The sequence below is a fragment of the Lutjanus erythropterus genome, chromosome 2 (assembly GCF_056507025.1).
Source record: "Lutjanus erythropterus isolate fLutEry1 chromosome 2, fLutEry1.hap2, whole genome shotgun sequence".
Classification (NCBI taxonomy): Eukaryota; Metazoa; Chordata; class Actinopteri; order Lutjaniformes; family Lutjanidae; genus Lutjanus; species Lutjanus erythropterus.
In genome coordinates, this window is record NC_139318.1 from 7815749 (window position 1) to 7838765 (window position 23017).

The 23017-nt window shown below is 39.5% G+C and overlaps 1 protein-coding gene across 6 annotated transcripts in view; it reads right to left on the reverse strand.

The window, feature by feature from the left end:
• Positions 1-23017, reverse strand: part of sox13 (SRY-box transcription factor 13) — a 72120-nt gene that overhangs the window by 11590 nt on the left and 37513 nt on the right. For 3 of the 6 annotated variants that reach the window (XM_084727204.1, XM_084727195.1, XM_084727169.1), the window contains 9 exons: positions 16953-17169; positions 15894-15996; positions 13244-13330; positions 10624-10796; positions 9555-9623; positions 9279-9393; positions 4707-4786; positions 3924-4089; positions 2121-2251 (listed from right to left, as the gene is read on the reverse strand). In XM_084727204.1, the coding sequence (XP_084583330.1) occupies positions 2121-2251; positions 3924-4089; positions 4707-4786; positions 9279-9393; positions 9555-9623; positions 10624-10796; positions 13244-13330; positions 15894-15996; positions 16953-17168 (1140 nt within the window). In that variant the 5' untranslated portion in view covers position 17169. The remainder of the gene's footprint in view (positions 1-2120; positions 2252-3923; positions 4090-4706; positions 4787-9278; positions 9394-9554; positions 9624-10623; positions 10797-13243; positions 13331-15893; positions 15997-16952; positions 17170-23017) is intronic. The other 3 variants (XM_084727185.1, XM_084727177.1, XM_084727212.1) reach the window with 3 other exon arrangements.

Here is a 23017-nt window from a genome sequence, read left to right on the forward strand (position 1 = left end):
CTCCGGGACGAGGCTGAGACCAAAGCTGCAGCCACCTCAAAGAATCAAAACCAAGACCAGAATAGAAGACAATTTTTACAAGAACCAAAACAAAAAATAACATGTTTTTTTATTGTCGGACTCCAGATGTAGAAGAGTACTAGGAAGAGTATTAGAGCAGGGAATGAGGGGGGATGAGAGATTAAAGATGATATGTCTCAAGATTGCAAATTTATTCTCCAAAAAGGTAAAAACAAAACAACCTTCCTCCTAAATCATCTGTCCCTATGCCTGGCACTAATACTGAAAGTTAGACTTTATTCTCAACATTTCAACTTTATTCTCGACGTTTTGACTCTATTCTCGTGTTTCAAATTAATTGTCAACATGTCAACTTTATTCTCATATTTAAACTTTATTCTCGACATTTCGACTCTTTTCTTGTATTTCAACTTTATTGTCAACATGTCAACTTTATTCTCATATTTAAATTTTATCCATGACATTGCATGTTTTTTCTCACATTTCAACTTTATTCTCAATTAATTTTTTTTTTTTTTTTTAACATTTTGTCCTTTTTCACTGTGGTGCATGATTAACAGAGTCACCTCTGTCAGGGGATACTGAATATGCAGCCCATTTTCAGGCACCAGTAATGGAAACAACAGAGGCATAACTTCTTTGTCCGTTCTGTGTTTACTTAACAGCATTATCCATACTGAGCTTTAACAATGTACTCCTGTGTGCAGTTACACTGAAGCTGGGATAGTCATCTGTCGCTTAAATCCTCAGTGACTCCCTGTAACCCTAAACCTGACTCTGACCCCCAATTAGACCCTGAGAGAGATGTCAGTCAGTCAAAGAGACAGATTCATATCCTGTTTGTTGCAGTACATTGTTACACTAAGGTTTAACAGACATCTTTTGGGATTTTATGATTATAGAATAATGTAATTATGCGGAAATTCAGTGGTGAAATGTCGCAGTTTCCCAGGCTTTCAAATGTATGCTTTCCTATGTAATATTGCCCGCTTCACCTATCTGTTATAGCAACAGCTTTCTGTAATTCAGACGAAGGTGACTGTTATGTAAATTAAGAATTCTGACATGTGTGGATTAACTTAAATCCACCTCCCAGATGTGTAAATGAGCAAACTGTTGGTCAGTAAGTTCACCAGATCATTTTACTAAATGAAACTCTATGTGAGAAGAACCTTAACTAAAGAGCATTTCAAGGGATAGTTCATCCAAAAATGAAATGTCAGTCATTATCGACTCACTCTCATGCTGACTTAAGGTCAGGTTTAGTTTTTTTTAGTCCACAAAACACTGCTGGAGCTTTGCAGGAAAGCAGTGTTGCAGGATCTCCCAAACAATGGAGGTGAATGGTTTTCAAATGGAAAAAAAACAACATGCCGTTCACTTGCACGCGCACCGTCACACTACACACACAGTTCAGACAGTGTGCACATGCACATATATGTGGCTCCAAGCTAAAGATCTACAGTGAAGATTTAGACTGAAAACATGATGTGAATGACATCTTTCAGATCGACTTGGCATCATCTTTTTTGGGTGAACTATCCCTTTAAAGTGGGATTATTTATGTGACTGTTAAAATAAAACATTTTCTCTGTGATGACCACACAAATGTAATTACATTTTAAGTTTAATTTGATATTTGTGTGAATGTGGACATCCATTTGAGGAAAAAATAAAAAGGCTTTTGAAAATCAGCTAAAAGTAAAGAAAATTAGCTACGCTAGCTAAGGTGGAAGCCCATGGTGCCACTGAGAAAAGGGGAGAAGAATTCTGGCTAAATACATTCAGAAAAACGTGCAAAGAAGTCTCCAGTAAGAGTGTGAGAGGGAGAGAGACAGCAAACACAAGGTGTATTTACTTTCTCTCTCTCTCTGCATGTTTGTCTGGCGCTGCCATACGGCATTCGCCTCAGCTGTGTTACGGAAATGTTGTGGTCAGACCTTTGCGACTTTAATGCCACAGTTGATTCAGACATGAGACAACACTGCATTATAAATTTGTCATTATATTCACGTAACGAGGCGCATGGTCTTACAGGGGCTCTGAACAGAAACCGTGTGACTGTGTGTGTGGACTTTTTTTTTTGAACATTAGCTCACCACCTTTCTGTTGCCATCTCTCTCTCTCTCCCTGTCTCTCTCCCTCTCTCGCCCTCCAGTGTTGTGGCTCCTCAGGAGCAGCTGGGCGTCATGGATGGCCTGGGTGACCACGTCGCCGTCTCCGAGGAAACCTGGAGACAAAAACACAGGACAATGTGGAGATGACCAAAAATGAGTCCAACGGTCCAAGTAAGTGGCAAGGCTGAAAACCAACATTGAATGTCTGTGACCTTTGACCCCTCAGGCAGCACTGCATTGAAAACCCACATCATTGTATAAAGGAAACTTCATGTGCTCAGGAACACTGTGGAAAACAGCTGCTAGTACACACAGTTTGTTGCGGTACCTACAACTGCAAAGTGAAAGCCATTTATTTTACGACTCAAGGAACACTAGCCAGCGTCTTTTTTTTTTTTTTTTAAATCATGGACATTGTGTCCTCCGGGCTAAAGAGGAAAAGGACCATCCAGATTGTTTCCAGCACTGATTTCAAAAGCAAGCATCTGTGATGGTATGGGGTGTGTGTTAGTGCCCATTGCATCATGGGTAAAGGTCACATATAGGAAGGCCCCATTAATGGTGAAAAGTACATACAGGTTTTGGAGCAACATACGGCCATATATGAGACATCCTGCTTATTTCACCGAGACACATTCTGCAGGCTTCATAGTAAAAGAGTTCAGGTACTAGACTGACCTGCCTGCAGACCAGGAACTGTCTCCCACTGAAAATGTGTGGTGTATTATGAAGCACAAAATGCAACGATAGAGACTCTGGACTGTGAACCTAAAGTTGTATATCAAGCAAGAATGAGAACGAATTTCATTTTCCAAACTTCAACAATTAGTGTCCTCAGTTCCCAAACTCTGACTGAGTGTTGTTAAAAGAAAAGGTGATGTGTCACAGTGGTAAACAGGCTCATATTCAAAGTTTTTTTTTTGGAACATGTTGCAGGCATCAAAGTCACAATGAGTATGAACAAAAAAACAATGAAGTTATACATAGGTCTCAATTGCTTCTGTCTGTTTCCAAAGCATATCTAAAGTGATAGCCCACAGTTCTTGCTTTGAATGTACATGTTTGTTGCCAAAGGCTCATTACTGTAGTGTGTCTGCATGGCACGGAGATCACCTGTCAATCAAACACTGTGGGTGGTACTAAGTATTCTTTGGAGTTTCTGCTGGAAGCGCTCTTTTATTTGTCTGTTTTTGCTGTGCCACATCTCTGAATCAAAGACAGTGTAGCCGACAGTAGCCCCGCAGGCAAGGGGAGATACAATCACAGTGTGAATATTTTTGAATCATTTGAAAGAAATTCTACACAGAGTGGCTTTAAAGGGACAGTTCACCCCAAAATCAAAAATGCATAGTTTTCCTTTTAGCTATAGTGATATTTATCCATATAGATTGCTTTGGTGAGACCTACCAAGTTTTGGAGATATTGGCTGTAGATATTTCTGCCTTCTCTCAAATATAGACTAGATGGCACAGAGCTTGTGGTGCTAAAAGCGCCAAGAAAATACATCTGAAAAACGTTCAAACCTGGAAACTCCATCCCCTATTTATGGGCAGTATCATGAACATATTGGGGATCCACACTTAAAACGCTGCTCTATAACACTACTAGTGGGAATAAACTACCCAGGTGCCTTTAAAGAAAAAGTTCTAAGTCCTTTTGCAGCCCAAAAGCAGATAAAACCCTGCTACTGTAATAAAAATCAGAGATACAGAGGTGTCTAATACCACAGCTTTGACTCAAATTCACACTTTCCATCCCAGCAGTGTAAGTGGCGGTGTAACTCACTGAGGGCAGATCTTGGCGGGCTGTGGGACACCTCTCTGTGGAGATCTCTGGGCCTGTAGGCCCCCTGTAGTGCCAGCGATCCCAGCTCCAGGCTCTGTGGGCTGGGTGTTTTCCCCAGCTCCAGCCCCTTAGGCTTGGAGGTCAGGTTCAAGGGCTGACTGGCTTCCTAAACACACAGTGAGAGCAGATGATGAGCAGGGGTGGGGCCACTTAGGCACATTCAGGCTTAACCGCAAAGGGCGAGGGTGTGCGTGTATTCCGGTTATGCATGGCAGATTTGGCATGTCCAAGCGCATCTGTCACACCTTTGTAGCGTCTCTTGCTCTTTTGTCTTCTTGTTCACATCGTCTTCTCCTCTCTTTTGTTTATTTAAGCCGTGTTGTTGTATCTCTGCATGAGAACCAGCCGTGCAAATACACTTCATGCTACATCCACACACGCAGGCGAGAATACATTCACACACACCTATACCACACACATTAAAGCTTTGAACAGAGGGTGTGGTGTGTTCGAAAAGCTTTTTCAGGCTCCTACAAGAAAAGTACATTATCTGTTTAATCTGGAGGGTGTCACTTTCTTAAATGTCCCTTCAACCACACACATATACAGCACTGTACACAGCATATAGTACATACACACGTTTGCATTTTGGAGATGTAATCTCTATAATGTGGGTTTATACATTCGACAAATTTGACTTCAAAAGGAAAGGGAAATGAGTTATTATAATGAGATCGACATTCAAATGACTGACAGAATAAATGTACTGTAGTGATAGTGTACCTGTCGAAAGGAACCACTGGTCCTCTTGACGGGGTTGGGGGGAGGGTTCTGCAGAAGCTGCATGGGATAGTCCACTGTGGCTGTAGAGAGAAGGTGTAAACATTTCTGTATGAAAAATATTTTCATTCATAGGGAGGTACAGAGGCTAACGTAAAGTTTGGTGACTATTAGCTTTAGATAGCTAACAGTACGTAACATATTTGGATGCAAACAGTTTATTTAGCATTTTGTCAGTACATTGTTTGATAGTTGTAGCATACGCGTTACCGTGTTAAAAAAGTAACACTTATAAAGTGATGTCTTGTCAGGGCTGAACACAAGATGCTTCTACTAATGCAGTAATGCTAAATAAGGAAGTGGCTAATCAGACCTTAGCACCCACCAGCATGTTTGCTAACTCGTTTCAGGTACTTTGTTACCTGCATTCTGGTGACTTTTAAAGAAGTAGCAGTACACTGCAACATCATTTAGTAATTTTATTTTTAATTCACAGTAATGTTAGCACAAGAACAAAAGAGTACGCTGCACATAAATGGAACAATGTCAATTGTATAATTGAGTTTAAGATTAGGCATGGGGTGTGTTAAAATAAATCTAAAGAAACTAGATGTTAGTTCTTCTTCATCTCAACATGAATTTTTTAAGTGACAGAGAGAATGTTTTATCATAGCGTTAGCAACAGCATTAGTATGATCCACAGCGTGCCTAAAAACAAGGTGGATTAAGTTTTAGACTCCACAAAATACAGTGTGCAGTTGATGGTGTACTTTCATGTAGAAGAGCAGACAAATAGACACTTAGAAAAAGACATTGACCAACATAGTTTTTTAACTCTGTTCATATCTTCAGAGAAAAGATTATTTCAAATTTCTTCAAATAGCTGACCTCTTCCACACGACCCAACTGTCTCTCTACATTTTTTTACATTCATCTGTCAAAACATTCTGATGCACTCACACACTCACACACACACATATTTCTTGAAATAAAGACAGCAAATGAATGGTTATCCTTAAAGTCCGCCTACAATGTTTTAAAGGTTGGCCTTGTGTCTTTTAGGTTTGAATAGATAGAGAAGACAAGGTCAACCGCGAGCACAGCTTTTAAGACTTGTGAAAGCAAGACTGCACAAAGCTGCAGCTTTCTAAGCGGTGCCCTCTATAGCCTGCTAACTGTACAAGCATAAGTGTGTGAAAGGCACTATCAACTATATTGTTCAACTGAGGTCTAAATTTGTATCTCTTTTATGTTGTTACATTTTCTATAAAGTCTTGAATTGAAGCTGTTTCAGCGCGGCAACTCATGAAACTGCAGTGGTTCCTCGCAGATTTATATATGAGATGTTCCACTGCAAAAAAAAAATTACATCTTCAATTGAGTAATATCAGCCAGTCTTGAGAATTCGGATACGACCTACCAAAAAAATACCTTAGGTACCAACTATTATTATTACCAATTATTAATACCAACACTTTAATTGCAATTTTTGGGTGAAAATGTATTCTTTAAGGATTCATATATATGTGAAATATATGTAATTTATTAAGTGTTTTGATTTGCCTTAATTCCTCTCATTTCTAGACTTGCTCTGTGCCAGAAAACACCCTTGTGCCAGACAGGAATTCACAACTTCAGTTAACTTAAAAATGTCTTCAACATCTAAAACTAGTAATAGTAATAATTTTTTAATGAAAATGTTGGCCCTTTAAATTTGGGTCCCAGATGTCTGCTGACAAAACATGATTTAATCAGGCATAAAAAGGGTTAGCTATACCATAAGGACCCGGTCCCACTTCCTGTTTTAAAAACGATGGGAATACTGCTTATTTTTGCTTTTGCTATCGGATGTCTTTACTATAACATGTCAACTCCGTAGCCCTTCTAAATCAAAGCTAAATAAATGCTATATATTATATAATTACATAAATTTAAACGACCTGTAGGAGGCTGGCCCATGACAAAGTTTAATAGCCAAGATTTTGGTCTTTTAAAATATATTTTCCCAGCGTAATTTAAGAGTGAAAATCAAACTCAAGAATAGGTGATAAGGTGCCCCTTTTCAAAAATTTCAATCACCGACTGAACAATATACAAACTATGCAGCTCCATTGCTGTGTCAAACAAACAACAAAATACCAAATCAGAATGTCCCTCCAAATCAATAAGTGGCGGTCAATGTTGATATTGTTATAAAATAGGAAACATTTAACTGTATTGATGGAACTTTTCAGCACAAAGTTTCTGGCCTTCAAAGCACTCAGTTATTGTCAGATGAGCGTTCATCCTTGCTTTGGAATGTAAGAATAAACTATGAAAGAACTGAGAAGAACCTTGGACGACGATCAAAAGATTACAAAGATAACTAAAGACAGACTAATAGAATTCGGGACATTATTGAGCCCCATCCGAGTTCCTCAGGTGCTTGCTGATGAATGGTAGAGATATGGATAATGCTGTACAGTTCTGGGTTTGGAAGATATTTCTTTGGGTGTTTTGATGCTGTGAAAACATATCTCAAACTAAAATAAGGTCATGCTCAGACAGACAACAGCACCACCTGAAAAACGCAGTCCCCCTGATTCATTTCAATGAGGCCACTGCGGTGGAACAGCGAGGGCACCAGCAAAGAAAAGTCCAAGGTTGGTCAGTGTGCAAGCTTTCATTCTTGGGAGATTATTTTGCAGTGTGAATCTGAGAAATTCTACTCTTTACCTTGTGTATGTTAGTTATCATGAAAGATAAAATAATTGTAGCTTTAATTAGAGCGGTTATGATTATTGCAATATCACAGTCATGTGATGCCCACCGTGCAGTTCAGCTATGTTATCTATTTTATTTTGAAAGTTCAATCTCATGTTGACATTAGTGCACGGATCTGTTAATACACCTAAAGGACCAACACTGTCAAACACAAGTCACAAACACGCCCTCTGATTGACTGACAAGTCAGGAACACAGTCTCTGATCAGTCAGACTCAACCCAAGGCATCTTGGGATTGCCAGTACACAGCTGACAACATGCCAACAACAACAATAACAGTTTTCAAGACAGAGAAATTGATAAGTAACTACAGAAGACACTGGGTGTTGGATTTATCATTATGAATTTATTTTACCACTTCTCCAAAAAGACGCTGCAGTTCAAGGCTGGATTATAAAGCTTCTAAAAGGGATACGAGCCCACCAGTGTTGACATTGCAAAGACACATCATTAGTGTTAGTAATAGCTTAACGTTTGCCTTTCCTGCTCAGCTTACATCAAGGATAACCCTGTCACTTTTCCAGCAGTTGAGAAATAACTTTCTTGGTCTTGAGAACCTGCAGCATTTATTATCTGTACTGTACATTTACTGCCAGTTTGACATCTTGTTGTTAAATTTTACGTTTTAAAGATGCCACGCCACACTTATGATAGCATGCTTCTCAATTCTAATCTGTGATTCTAATCAGTTTTTTAATGCTGTTAAAAAAAAAGTTGTGTTGACAGAAGAAAAAAGGTAGAACTCAGTAGCTAGGGCACATAGCAGAACCTGGACAGCGTTAGCTTGTAGTTCATCTTTAAAGAATAGATTTAGCTTTGCCAAGTGAAGTCTTCTGACAATACTTAATATACCATCACAAAATTGCGGCAGAAGAAACATTAGATCTGTATGGAGTGATGAGGAGACTCCTCAAATTAATACATTAAGTGAACAGAATTGTCATGTTTCTCTCTTGTTTTCTGTACGGTTTTCCATTGTTTGAGATTTGACTCTTTTAATTACATAACTCATTTTCCGAACCCATCGGCTATCACGCGATGACCCTCCAGGGGCAGCGGCCAATGTTTTGGTTCTTCCAGTGTTGCCAGATATCTAGACCGGACATCCAGGCAAAGACTTCCTCTTCCATGGCCTGGTCATTGTTTACAGACCGATTGGCAACTTGAGATGCCAGAGCAGTGTGATGGAGCTGGTCTCTATAAACTGCATATGAGTACAGATATGTCTGAAACAAGCAAATAAAACGCTAAAAAGTCACCAGACGATAGCGATTGGTTTAGAAATTGCCATTTGTCCGATGCATCTTGCTTCTTGCTCTCCATATAGTGTTTACCTGCATGCAACCAAAGCCTGATTAAAATGTGATCAGTCAATACTACTCAGACTACAAAAGGACTACAAATGGAAACCAGAATGCTTCCGATACCAAAATTTTGTTTTTTGCTTGATGATTCTGCATTCATATGTAGATATGTTTTTATAGGCATTAAATGGCACCTGACTGAAGAATGAACCACACCAGCTGTTGAACCCGATGCACCCAATTCCTAATAGTCATAAAACAGTTAATTTGCATTTTCTTTTGCTGATTTTCTGGAAATTTTGTTCAAATTTTGCCTACATTTGGATGGAAACATGGCTTCATCAAGACAAGTTAGCGTAATTGGCTTTGTTTTAATGCTGTGCTGCTTTCAGTCTGTTCACCAGTCTGTATGATCCTCTGCTGATATTTACATGATCATTTCAAATTACATGTATTTAATTTAAATGTTCTTTTTTTCCAATTCCAAAAAATGGATTTATGACTGACCTGGCTTGCAGGGGATTGGCTGCAGCGGCAGAGTCATCTGGGGGTCGGCGGTGACTGGGAGGGGCTGGGTGTTGGGGTGGAAAGCCGGGATCATCACATAGGGCATGTTCACCTGCTGGGACGAGGCAGGACAAACACACCTTACATAAAAGTTCTCGCCTCATTTGTTTGAAACACAGATGTCTGAGCTGCAGTGAGAACTCCTCATTTATCCATGTTATAGTGCTGCTGGATGTGGTATGTACAGATATGCGAGAGATCTTGAGAGGAGCTGACCTGGATCTGCTGCTGCAGCAGGTTGATCTTGTGCTGCTGCTGGATCAGCTGCTGCTGCTGCTTGGCGATCTGAGACACAAGACATGTTCATTCTCACACATATCATGTTTGTGAGCGCAGTTTTACCGTGGCCTTGAGGGTCAAAACACAACAACGTTTCTCAAAAAATAACATTTGACAAAACATTGGGCGTCAAGGAATGTTTTTGTGTTTTGACCCCAAAGGCTCCCATACAGTTTTGACCTTTTTCGACAACCAAAAGAACACAAGAACTTTGGAAAGCCAGGAACTTGCTTTTCAACTGCAGAAACCTAGTTTTAGTTTTTGATCTTTGACCATGACTTGGCTACTGAACAAAGAGTTGGACTCTTACGACACTGGAACTGTTTGGGTAAAGTTTTCAAGGGGAATCTGCCAATTTTATCCATCAAAGTCTGTTTACAGGTCTTGCAGACTTCTACTACATATGTGCAAAACGTTTTACAAAGATTTTTATGGCTGCACAAAGTGACAAATTTCCTCAAGTGATGTCACTTGAGTCAGTGTCTGGTTCTTGAGGGTAGCTGCTTGAGGCTACATTGGCCCCACTAGCATAACACGCCTTAATCTCTGACTGAATTGACCCTTGCTAAGTTTTGCTCTGTCCTTCAATTAGCTTAACAGCTGGCGGAGCCTCGGCCAACTTTCTTCTTCCATAACTTAAGTGAGCTAATGTTGCCAAAAAACTATCTACATCAACTGTTAGCTAGCTAGTTAAATCTGACAGCTAATGTTAGCAAAACACTAGCTAACTAGCTAGCTAATCGCACACCAATTGCTAACTTGCTATTTAGCTAGCATTTTGTAAACTTTAGCTATGTGTTGCGTCCTGATATAGAATCTGGTATTTCTAGTTCTTTTTGGTCAGAAAGGCCCTTATAGTCCCTTATTTCTTTCATAGGGTTTTCAATAGACAGTGCAGACACAGAAATTTGTTTTGAAGTGACATCATGTGTGTATGTTTTGTTAAGAATCATGGTATAGATGCTTTGGTTCCTAAGTTCAGTGATCGGACAGCTATAAGCGGTACCTGTTCCTGCTGCTGTCGAGCCAGCTCCATCTGCTGCTGCTGTTTCTCCAGCAGCAAGGCGGCCATATTCCTCTGCTCAGAGTGGGCTCCCAGCAGCTGCTCCCTCAGACCGCTCAGCTGGTTGATCATCATCAACAACTGGAGCTCCTTCTCTGCCAGAGACTCCGGGGTACCTGGAGGAGGTCAGAGGGTCAGGATTCTCTAAAAATTGCTTTAGCATTTATATTTCAGACAAACTATCATGATCAGTGCTGGATGATACAGGCTTTCTATACAGAGGTGTAACAAATTACAATTTTAAAGTGGCTAATTTTTTAATAACAATGCATGATATGACAATGTGAAAGAGGTATTAATGAATCTGTAGCTCCATTTGGCTTTATGAAGCTTCATAGTGAGTCATTGTTTAGCTTCCAAGTGCAAATTAACTGTTTTAGTTGACTCTCACTGCTCTCATTACATCATTTTTGGCTGCAGTGGGCAGCTTTTAAAACCATTAAACACTACCTGCTCAGCACCAAGCAGCAGACAGACACAGTTAGAGGCTAGCTGGTTAATGTAGTGAAGCATTTTGCAGCTTAAGAGCCAGGTATTTCTCTCAGGAGTTAGCGGAGACCATTGATAAATATAAAGATGGACGACATGACAGCTCCCCAAAAGTGAAGCCAGAACATCTTGATTGCAGTCTGATGACTGGCCACGCTTGCCAACATTGAGATGTCAAAAAACAGGGAGGATTTTGAAACCAAAAAATGTGAATTTCATAGACTTTGTTTCCTGCATTCTGGTGACTTTTAAAGAATGAGAATAACAAAGTACACTGCAACAGCATTTTTATATTGAATACTTTTAATGTTACTTTTAATTCCCTGGAAAGAATACAGAATAACTCGCCCCTCTTGCGTGAATTTGTGTGAATCTCTGGCATAAACTGTGTTCTAATTTTTTTTCACTCATTCATTCTTTTTGGCCCTGTCTCTAAATTTCAAGCAACAGATTTTACGAAATGCATGCCCCTTTCCTTTAAAATTTTCCTTAAGAAACAGGAATTCTTCTTGGGAAGTCCAGTTTGGTGTAGCTGTGTTGTCGTCCAGGTGGTCTTATAAATGTTTCACAGTGTCAGAAACAGGTTGTGATAATGAGAGGGAAAAAAAGTGTGAAAATTTGTCAGAAATCAGGAGAAATACAGGAGCATTGTGGTCCTGGGCGAAAACAGGGAGGGGTCAGTGAAAAACCGGGGAAAATCGTGAGGTTTGGCAAGTGCATGGCTCGCTGCAGAGTTTAATCAGAGTACACGTACAATAATTATTTTCCAAAGATGGTTACTGTTGTTTTAGGTAGATTTTATCACACTGATGTTCAAGTTCAAGTTTTCATTTTTCTGATAAAGGCGGGTTTAATTAGTTATTTAATGCTATATAAAATATGTTTCACATCATGATTGACAGCTGAGCTGGGCGGGAACTCAATACCATGACTCCAACCCTGATGAAAATAAAACAAAAACCGACTGTCCAACTTACTGCCGATAAAAGTGTGAAGTAATGGATAGTAATCTGCAATGAGCCAAGGCACTCTGGTAATAAATTTCCCAAACATACTTTATTCAGTAGTGGATGCGCCAACATTTTTTGACTAAATGGAGTCTTCATCATGGCATAAAAGGACCACCAGCTGGGTCCAACTGATGTCAACTAATATTTTGGCATAATTTTTTAATAATATGAGGAAATGACAATGATATTCACTCAGTGAGAACTGTTTGGCAACAGCTTAAAAGGTGTGTTGTCTTTGCAAACATAAATTAAAATCAAAATCAAAAAATAAAATAAAACCTAGAATTTGTAAGTTTTACGTTTTTACCGTTGTTATGACTCCCTCAATATACTGTCCTGTATAATTGTCACATTTTCCAAAAATGGTCATTTGGTTTTTGTTTTTTAAACTTCAACATCATCAACATTCTTTGTTGATTTTATTCAGTAAAACAACAACAAAGACGGTTTGGTTTCTTGCCTATTCTCACAGAAAGAAACTATTTGTTTTATATTTGTATTATGTATTTTTCATCACCTGCCAAAACTACAAGCAAGGACAACAAATAAATAGTGAAATAATAGAGACAAATAAATACTGAGAGTCAGATGAAAGCAAAAACACATAAATGTGGTTACAACTACGAGCGATGGGGACAATGACAATGGAGGCTTGGTCCCTCTGAACATTCGTTTGTGAACGTCTGCCGCCTGGCGATAATATATATAATTTGACTAGGCAAGTCTTTCCTCCTGCTGCTGTCTATCAAGATGTGTCTTTTTGTTTGTTTCTATGTTTTTGTCCTAACTTTGCCTGATTTTTTTTTTGAGGGAACACAAGATAAAACCGACAATTTTGACAGCAAAATTATCCAACCAGTGGTGCACCAAATTACCGCACGCAGCCAGGTATTGCTTTTGGAACGTGTGACAATAACAGTTGTCAGTTAATAAGAAAAAGATGATCATGGCAAATGAAAAAATAAGGCAGATATTTGCACAATCTAACAGTAATGTGTAGGAAATAATGGTATATAAGTGGTATATAAATGGCATAAAAGTGTTGGTAGTGTCTGAAAGCTGACCTTTCAGTTGTCCTGCCCCCACTGTGCTTTTATCCAGAAGTTTCTCCTTCCAGTCAGCATTCAGCAGCTTCTCAATGGTAGGCATTACTGTTAACAGGACACAACAGGTACTCAGCAGAACCGCACTGGGCTGCACTAGATGGCGTGCAAAATATTTTCTGTCAAATAAAATCCATCTGACACCAAACTACTTTCTGAGCCTCTCCTCTGCCTTCCTAATGGCATTGATTGAAGAAGACATTTGAGGTGGCGAAGGGCAGAGGTTGTTTGTGCGTCTGCGAGAAGTTTTGAGTGTTTGAGTGGATCAATATTTGGACAGAGAACAATCCAAGGTCAGCTAGTGGAGAGAACTTGAGAAAAATTTAAGGCGAAGAGTGCAGGCTGGTGAAAGACTCGAGGGCAGGGAGAGTCTCGGGAGCGGCTCGGAGAGCAGCCTTTTACTCCGCGTGTGAGGGATTGAACAGAATCAGACAAGAAAAAAAAAAAAAAAAAAAAAAAAAAAGCACCCCGAATCCATTCAGGAACCACAACAACACCCTCGCTTCGCGCAGACAAACCGTCACTTCAACGCATCGATTTTCAGCAGACTGTATTGTTTAATGATGAATAGCAGCAGAATGCAGTGCACTTAAACACATAAGATATGGAGCCGTCCAAGTCTGGTCAGTGAGATAATTGTATGGACGTGTGTATATTTGAGTTGGAGAGAAAGACTCCCATAGAAGGAAATAAAACAGGTACAGAAAGGAGGCAGACTGCGGAGGAGCCCTGACAACAATGTTTCAACTCCAACCAAGTGAGTGCCTCTTTAGTGCAAATCCAGATAGTCAGTTTACTCTGATACTACCGAGCAGTAACGACACACTCTGTTCTAAAGCATTAAAAAGTGCATCAGCTGCAGTTGATCAAATGTTTGCATGTTAAATTGATAGTTTGGAGGTACGTAATACACTGATGTTGACAGGGCCAGCAGCAAAATAGATTTGAGGCACCTAATAATTAATAAATTTAAGTTTACACCATATTTAGAATATTTTCACTGTTTTACTTTGCCATCAGACAGCCTTTTCTGATAGGAAACCATCATTATATAAACTAAATATCACTCTCTCCACACCAACCAAACCCCTTTGGCAAAAACAGTAATTTTAGCTCACAGAAAACACGAGTTGCTGGTCTACCGTAGCCTCAATTAAGGTGATTTGTTGTGTTTTTGTGTGATTTTGGTGAATCTGAACATTTTAAAACACCAGAGTCACACAATAACACAAACTAACTAACCGATCAATCCAGCAATAGACCAGCAACTCCTGTATTCTGTGAGCTAAAATTGCTGTTTTTGCCAAAGGGGTTTGGTTGGTTTGGAGAGAGCAATATAAAGACAGTTTCCTGTTGGAAAAGTGTGTCTGACAGCGAGGTAAAGCCGGGATAATATTCAAAATATAGTGTACACTAAAACTGATGTCAACTTTTTTAGGTGGCTAAAATATGTTTTGCTTCTGACCCTGTCTACAGCAGTACATTGCTTAGCTTCCATGCTGGTACTCCTTTCTGCTTCTTCAAACTGGGAGGCATGCAGACAGACATCTAATACACTATGGATAAGAACCTCATACAATCCAACTTAAAAAAATCTAAACTATCCCTTTAAATATTAAAGAGCCCTTGTTGAGTCACTACTTGTTGGAATGTTAAAATTTGCTTATTAACAGTAAACAGGTATTTGGTCATAAATCAAAGTTTGGGGCAAACAGAAATTTGGCATGCTGATGGCACTACAGGAACAGTTAGGGGTTCGCCAAAGTCATTTGAATTTATCCTACAGCAGTTTTTTTCAAACGTTTTGTGCCCAAGGAAAACCAAAAGGCCAGCCAAAACCTCAACATCTAGTCACGTATTCATATCCATGCAAAACAGCCTCTGCAGCCAACCTGACCAATGGAGGCAATGAAAATGGAAAAAAAAGTCAGCTGTCATCAGTCAGGGTCTTTGATATATTGCAACATAATAACTCCCACAGTCTGGCAACTGTGCAAATAGAAAGTGGGGTTTTCTTTGACAGAGGGTTTTTCTTAGAGTGTCGACTTTGCCTGTGTTGGGAAATGAGTACGTGCAAAGCGCCGATGTAGTACATTAAAAATTCATTCAGAACTTTTTATATAGTTGTATATAAAATGTCACAAAATCCCAAGGCGCATCTGGACTTTTCTTATGGCACACCAGTGAGCCTCTGCGCGCCATGTTGGAACCACTGATCTGCAGAAACCGTGAACATCTGTATCAAATTGCACATCAGTCTCTCCAACAGTTGTCATGACATTTATTTCACTCAAATCATCAGGACTGACCAACTGAATAACAGCCATTCTGCTTGCTATTTATGAATCATAAATTAAGAGCTCTTCCCTCTGACTTAGCTCACTGGTGGTTTGTTCTTCTACATAACAGGAGCTAAGTTTTCAGCTTCACAAAGTCGAGATATTTTTCAGTTTTATGTGGTGCCAAAGTGCATGTCATTAAATGATCAATACCAGGACAGCTTCTTTTGTCAAACTGAGCACGATTACTCGGCAGTGCCATCAACAACATTAGTCGTGACACTGCAAAGCAAGATGTGACACAGAAACAATGTTTAAGTGTTCAGACAGACCTTCCTTGAAGTTGGACTGTCCCTCTGGTCTATCATGTGTCCTAGCCTCCTTCAGTCCCATGGGGCTTTGTCTGTGAGGCAGCTCCTTACCTGGAGAGCCCTCCTGTCGGGACGCAGAGAGAGATCATCAACTGACAAGCATCAGAGCAGTACTGAAGACTATTGTGGCCAGGCAAAAGGGGAAAACTGAAAGGAGCGAGATTATTTTACGTTGCATTTTGAGAATAAAGTCAAAATATAAAGAATAAAGTTTAAATTTCGAGAATAAAGTCAAAACACAGAAAATAAAGTGGAAACATCAAGTATAAAATTTTGAAACATCTACAATAAAGTTGAAATGTTGAGAATAAAGTCAAATGTTGAGAATGAAATGGAAACTTTGAGAAGACAAAACTTCTGGGAATAAATTTGAAATGTTGAAAACAACGTTGAATTGTCGACAACAAAGTCCAAACTTTGGCAAACAAGTTGAAACATAGAGAATAAAGTTGAAACATGGACAAAAAAGTTGAAAAGACAAAATCAAAACGTCAAGAATTAAGTAAAGTTGAAAGGTCAAGAATGAAGACAAAATGTGGAGAACAAAGTTGAAATGTCAACAGTAAAGTCAGAATGTAAAAAATAAGATTGAAATGTCAAAAATAAAGTCAAGACATTTACAATAAATTTGAAATGTCAACAATAAAATCTGAACGTCGAGAATGAAGTCAAATTTTGAGAATAAAGTTGAAACTTCAAAAATAAAGTCAAAATGTTGAGAATAAAGATAAAATATTCAGAATAAAGTTGAAATACCATTTCAACTTTATTATCAACATTTTGACTTTATTCTGAACATTTCATTTTTATTCTAAAATATTTCGACTTTACTCTGAACAGTTTGACTTTTGAAATGCAAATTAAAAAATTCTTATTCCTGTGATTTTTTTTCTTTATGCCTGGCCCTAACACTCTTGCATAGAGCAGAATAAGAAAGTGTACATGTTTGACTTCCCACATTTCCTAAAACACCTGTCGAAAACAGTTCTTGCTCTGACATGCCTTTTGTGACATCCTTACCGAAGGGGAGCAGGAGAGCGGTGGGGTCAGTTGGCGGGCCTCCAGTGGATGATTCCCTGACCAATCCCGTGAGGGAGACGTCTTAAGAGGTTCAGCATTGGTGATGGCTCCGCCTCCTGTGCCGGACTCCTCCTGCTCTACTTTGACACCAACACCCGCCATGCTGACATCCCCGCCAGAGTGGAGGTGCAGCGCTGGAGGGCTAGGCTCAACCATTCTGTTGAAAGACAAACAGAACACATAAATCCAGGCGCCATTTGGGAGTGGTGCGGTTTGGGCGCTTGCCATGCCAATATTTTATTTGGTAGTTGATATCATCACTGCACCGAGTAGAGATCAAGACAAGACAATTTACATTCCGCATGTGTTCATCTCCATATCAGTCTGTTTCAGATTTACTTTGCAAGATGAAAAAGCTGAGGAACAGTTTATGGGAAAGAGCTGACTGATTCATTGGGCATGACAAAACAGTGAGACCACGCTTCTGGCTCTGGGAGGTTGTACTTAGGAATAGGGGTGCTTTGGGCTAAATGTTTATCAAGGTCACAATCTTAGTTTATCACATTAGCGTGATCGCAGTGTTTGATCTGCACTAGACACAAAGTGTAACTGAGGCTGATGGGAATATCAAGTTTTGCAGGTACTTGTCATAAACCAAAGTACTGGACAAGCTGTAATTTTTGTCCTGATAATGGCACTAGATGAAAAGTTAAGGAAATTAAACTGTTATCCTCTGGGGGCAATGCATGTCCACCAAAGTTGTCAACGTTGAGATATTCCACTGAGTAAGTGCAAAGGATCACTAAGGTCATTAAAACTTATCCTCTAGGGACTGTGATTATCTGTAGAAAAATTCACGGCAATCTGTCCAGTAGTTGCCAAGGTATTTCACTCTGAACTGCAAATGCCAAGGATTATCAAATCATCCTCTGGGGACCATGAACATATTTGCAAATGTTCAAAGCAACCCATCCAATAGTTACTGAGATTTTTCAGTCTGGTCCAAAGTGAAGGATCAGCCAACCGACAGACCGACATTGCAGTTCTTCTCCATATGGTCTTCAGTAAAATGAACACTGCTGTAAATTTTCAAATAAAAAGTCCTATTTATGTACTACCCACGCATAAAACTTTTGCAGCATTTTGATTGAACAGCAACATTCAAAATTAAAAGAAATTTTGTGTAATCGTTGCGGCTTGCCATATTTTTCTCTCTATGGCATGTTGCGTAATGTTTAGTGAAGCATTTATGTGATAGCTTAGGCAAATGGATTGTATAAGATTTTCTCCAGTGTATGATCCAGTCATTTTGGCCAGTATCGGACTGCTACCAATACTCAGTACTGCACTGGCCCATCCCCGACCCCCATAATGCCAAACTGGAGGCTTCAAAATAGGAGTTTACAAACCAGTGGGTGATGTCACACTTGGTTTTGCCTCTGTTTACAGTAGGAATTTACTTTATTGTAATTTAGTATGAAAATACAGCCCAAATCCCTTCACATGGGGGGTCTCTGGGGTCTGAAGTGTCTCTTTCCATGTTTGTTTCATGACATCAATAGCAAACCGCTGTTATAGGTCACTGCTAAAGTCAAGGTCAAGGGTTAGATGGTGGTTGTACTACCACAAACTAAAGTCGCAGCCAGGCTTATTGTCTGAGTGTGTGTGTGTGTGTGTGTGTGTGTGTGTGAGACAGTGAATAAGAGGAGGTTATAGGGGAGGGAGGCAGACAACGCCTCAGCGAGGGAGAGAAGGAGAGAAAGGAGGAGAGGACAGGTTGAGTGAGAGAGGTTTGAACCACAGTGAACCTGAACATATCAACTCAGGCTTGTGTGTGTGTGTGTGTGTGTGTGTGTGTGTGTGTGTGTGTGTGTGTGTGTGTGTGTGTGTGTTTTATTTCCCAGCTCTGCAGCAGGAGGAAAGAAAAACACAGCAGACAGCAGAACAAAACAAACAGAACACACAAGGGCAAAAAGTGCACATATATATTAAGAGGCAGAAAAAAAGCCATTGTTGGAGCTGGGGAACAAAGGAAGCCGGGACAATGGGGGAGAGGCTGACAAAAGCCGCCGGCCGCAGGAAACAGGCCGGATAACAATGCCAGCGGAATGTGCCGACCAACTCGGGAACACAGCAAAAAAATGCGGAGCGCCACCGTTCTGCGGAAAGCATAATAATGATTAGAGCCCCCCTCCACTTCACCCAGCTCTCCCAGCCTGCATACTGTGATTCTGAACAAAGCCACCTGTCTGCCAGGGTCCAAGGCCCCAAACCTCACTGATGTATATGCACGTGAGTGTGTGTGTGTGTGTGTGCATGTGTGTGTGTTTAAAGCTGCACCAATAAATGTAAGTCAAGAGCCTAAATTGCAAATCTACAAAGTGAGATGCAATTAATTTGATCTCTGTGGTCACTGCTGGAGATCTTCTCCACACAGGAAGTGATGCATCAAAGGATCAAGCAGGGCAACACACAAAAAAAAAACTCTTCAAAACAAGAGTGACAAGAGCTCAGGAGGTGGACTGAAGCTCCAGCAAGTCACACAATTTAACACACTCTGATTGTATTTTTAGGTGACAGCTGAACACAATCAACCTATTGTTCTTCTGCTCTGAAAACCTTCTTAGAATTAAAGGTGCAGTGTTTTCTTGTAAGTAAACAGTTTTGTTTACCTTCTTTGTCTCTCACCAAACCACATTGTGCGTATCCTTGAGGCCTAACAAACATGTTCAGTGTATTTCCTTCCTCAAATGCAAATATGATTGTTGGTTTGAAGCCTGAATTGTTTACATGTTGTAGTCCTGGTCTTTAGCTGGTGCACTGGCAAATTACACCAGCCTTACCAGTCTTGGAAATAATTTAATAATAGTCAAGTTAATGATATAACATGGTCACAGGTGGAACTGCAGGATTGAGAAAAACCATAACAAAAGATTTTATAGGGCCTGACATTAGAAAAAATCTTAAAGATACACCCCCAAAATAAAATTCCCCAACGCTTAGGCCCAGCGGGGGGGGCGGGGGGGGGACACCAGGCTTGCGACACACTGGCTTGCGACACACTGAGGGGAAACCCTGAAAACGCCTCTGATACAACCTAAAATGCTGGACTGAGTGTCAGCGAGTACACAAAGTCTATGCTCCAATCTGATAACATGTAATTTTAGCCCCGAATGAGACCCTGCTACTTCACAGCAGCATCCTGTATGCAAAAAAACATCTGTCATAATGATAGCTCAATGATAGCAATCATATCACTTCTATAATAGTATACAGCTGTTCTTTTTTTTTTTTTTTTTTACACACTGCTATCTGACCAGAACTCAATATCAGCTGATACACAAAGTTCAGATATTGGATTCGGTATCAGGAAAGAAGAAAAAATGGTATCAGACCCTTATGTGTTTGCTAGCAGAGAACATGATACAAACAAAACCTGGACCCCTTATCAAAACATTGCTCCATAGCACCACTAATGGTCAAAAATTCCACAGTATACCTTTAATTTCTACTGAAAACTCCCCAGTAAACTCCTTCATCCACTACGTCAACTGCTGCTGCAGTTGCAATTAAATGGAAACACATTTTCTACATACAACTGCCATAGATTTTAATCTGTAAAATGATATATGAAACAACAGAGACTCATCTGCAAGAAAAGATACAACGATACAACAATTAATCAATCAGATTAGTTATTAACTATCAAATTAATCACCAACTATTTGGATTAGTCATTTTGAGTCATTTTTTCTTTTCAAATGTAAATATTTTCTGGTTTCTTCACTCCTCTATGACAGTAAACTGAATATCTCTGGGTTGTGACCTTTGAGAAACACTAATCATCAACCATTTTCTGACTTTTCCTGGACCAAACAACTAATTGACTAATAGAGAAAATGATCAACAGATTAATCAAAAATGAAAATATAAGACTTGCTATAAAAGATGTACCACTATGGCAGTATGAATCACACCACTTTTACCCATTCACTGTTACTGGTGTTGCTGGGTGTTATTATGGCCTCTTGTTTTTCTGCTATGACTTTTACTTTCATTATTTTAACTACCCAGTACAACCAAACAGAACATCATTATTCCTATGCTGTTTGAAAAATATGTTAAAATGTCTGTGGTGTGATTTTTTTTTCTTTTTCTTTTTCTTTTTTTGCAGGAATCTGTACCAAATGAAGATGTTTTTTTTTTCAGATCTGTAGAATCTGATCTCTGCCTCATGACATTCACTCATTTACAAGTTGTCACACATTTTGCCTTTAACAAATATTGCACTTTGTACAATTTGAAAATTACAGAAAGCCATATTGTGATTTTGCTAAATTTCTTGCACTAAAGATATATCAGACTAAATGGCAAATAGCTGCAAAGTTACATTTAAAATAGTCAAAATTATTGTTTTATGCATTAAACTGTGTCCCAGTGTAATTCATTACATCGGACAAAGATCCTCACCCATAAAAGAAGAAAAACATAAGTTAGTTTTTCATTAAATTCAACTTGTAAAACTATAAAATGGTATCATAATTTAATGATTCCACTACAATGAATTATAATTATATAATTAATTATTATAATTATAATTATATTCTAACTAACAATTAGTGCTGCACGATTTGATAAAAAAGTCGTATTGACATTGTTTTGACTGATACGATTATTGGAAATGATCAGTTTTGCACTATAATTTTCATGTCGACTGAAAAAAAACTATCAAAATCATGATGATGTGATATTTATTGAGGTCTGAACCAAACAAACATGTTTTGTTTTGTTGGAGAACAAGATTTTTAGGGCAGGTAATCTATGCTGCATTGATACCTCATTATAATGCTGTTTTCTCACATTATTACTTTTTCAAAAAAATTGCGATTTGGTTCTGGTTCTGTGATTTGGATATTGCACTTGGCCATATTGCGATTTTATTGCAATTGCGATTAATTGTGCAATCAGGAAAAAGCTAGACCTACTAGATTTTCTTAAAATAAACTTTTACACACAGTTCTCGTCGCCTGTCACTTTCTGTTCAGTGCCTGTTGGCACTGGATCCAGGTGTGCACCTTTCACCAGCAAGGAGAGCCAGCTGAGCTTCATGCTTCATGGAATCTGGCATGGTTCTGTTTTATAACCAGGGAACATTAAAAAAAAAAAAGAAAGAAAAAAAACTGCCAGCATGCTGCCAAATGCAAAATACTGTTGTTACTGCATTTCAGCACCAAGCCACCTGTCTGCCAAAGCTCTAAACCTGCACAAATTATGTGTGAATGTGTGTGTAGTCATACCTGTGTGTGTGTATTCAAACTCTGAATCATAATAAAACCATTTTCACTCAGCTGATGGTGACTATAAAAGCCCTGTAGCACATTAAATACAGCTGCAAGCAGGGGGAACAGCAGCACTCACACTCAAATGATGCCACCTGCTTGACTACTGTTGACTTTGAATACGATATCACATTCAGTTATTTCATGTGCGTATGAGAGAGAGAGAGAGAGAGAGAGAGAGAGAGAGAGAGAGAGAGAGAGAGAGAGAGAGAGAGAGAGAGAGAGAGAGTGTGTGTGTGTGTGTGTGTGTGTGTGTGTGTGTGTGTGTGTTTTGAGTCAGGATTTTGTTTTCAGGTCTAAAAACAGGGATTTTTTTTTGTTCTTTAATTTTACTGTCACATAATCTAAGTGTTCTTTCCAACACTGATTTGTGTCATCTTGGAATAATATAATATCAGCTAACGGCAACTTTCAACCCGCAAGTATCTGTATCAGCCTAACCCTGTCTGATTGCTATTTTCAGGTGTGGTGTGTGGTTTTGCTGAGTGTTAGGAAGGAATGAGGATGGAGAAGTTGGAAACTGTTTAGCCAACGCTGCAGCAGCCGCCGTCCGTATCGGCAAGGGGTTGATTGTGGGGTGGGTGGGTGGTAGGGCGGCGGGGGGCATCGGGTCGGCAGTGGCAACACACAGAGTTTTGTCCCACGCTGGAAGTTATTCCTGGGTCTCCCCCTCCACGTTCCACAGAGGCTGGCCTGTGGAGCTGCCACAGGTGGCTTTCACACGCC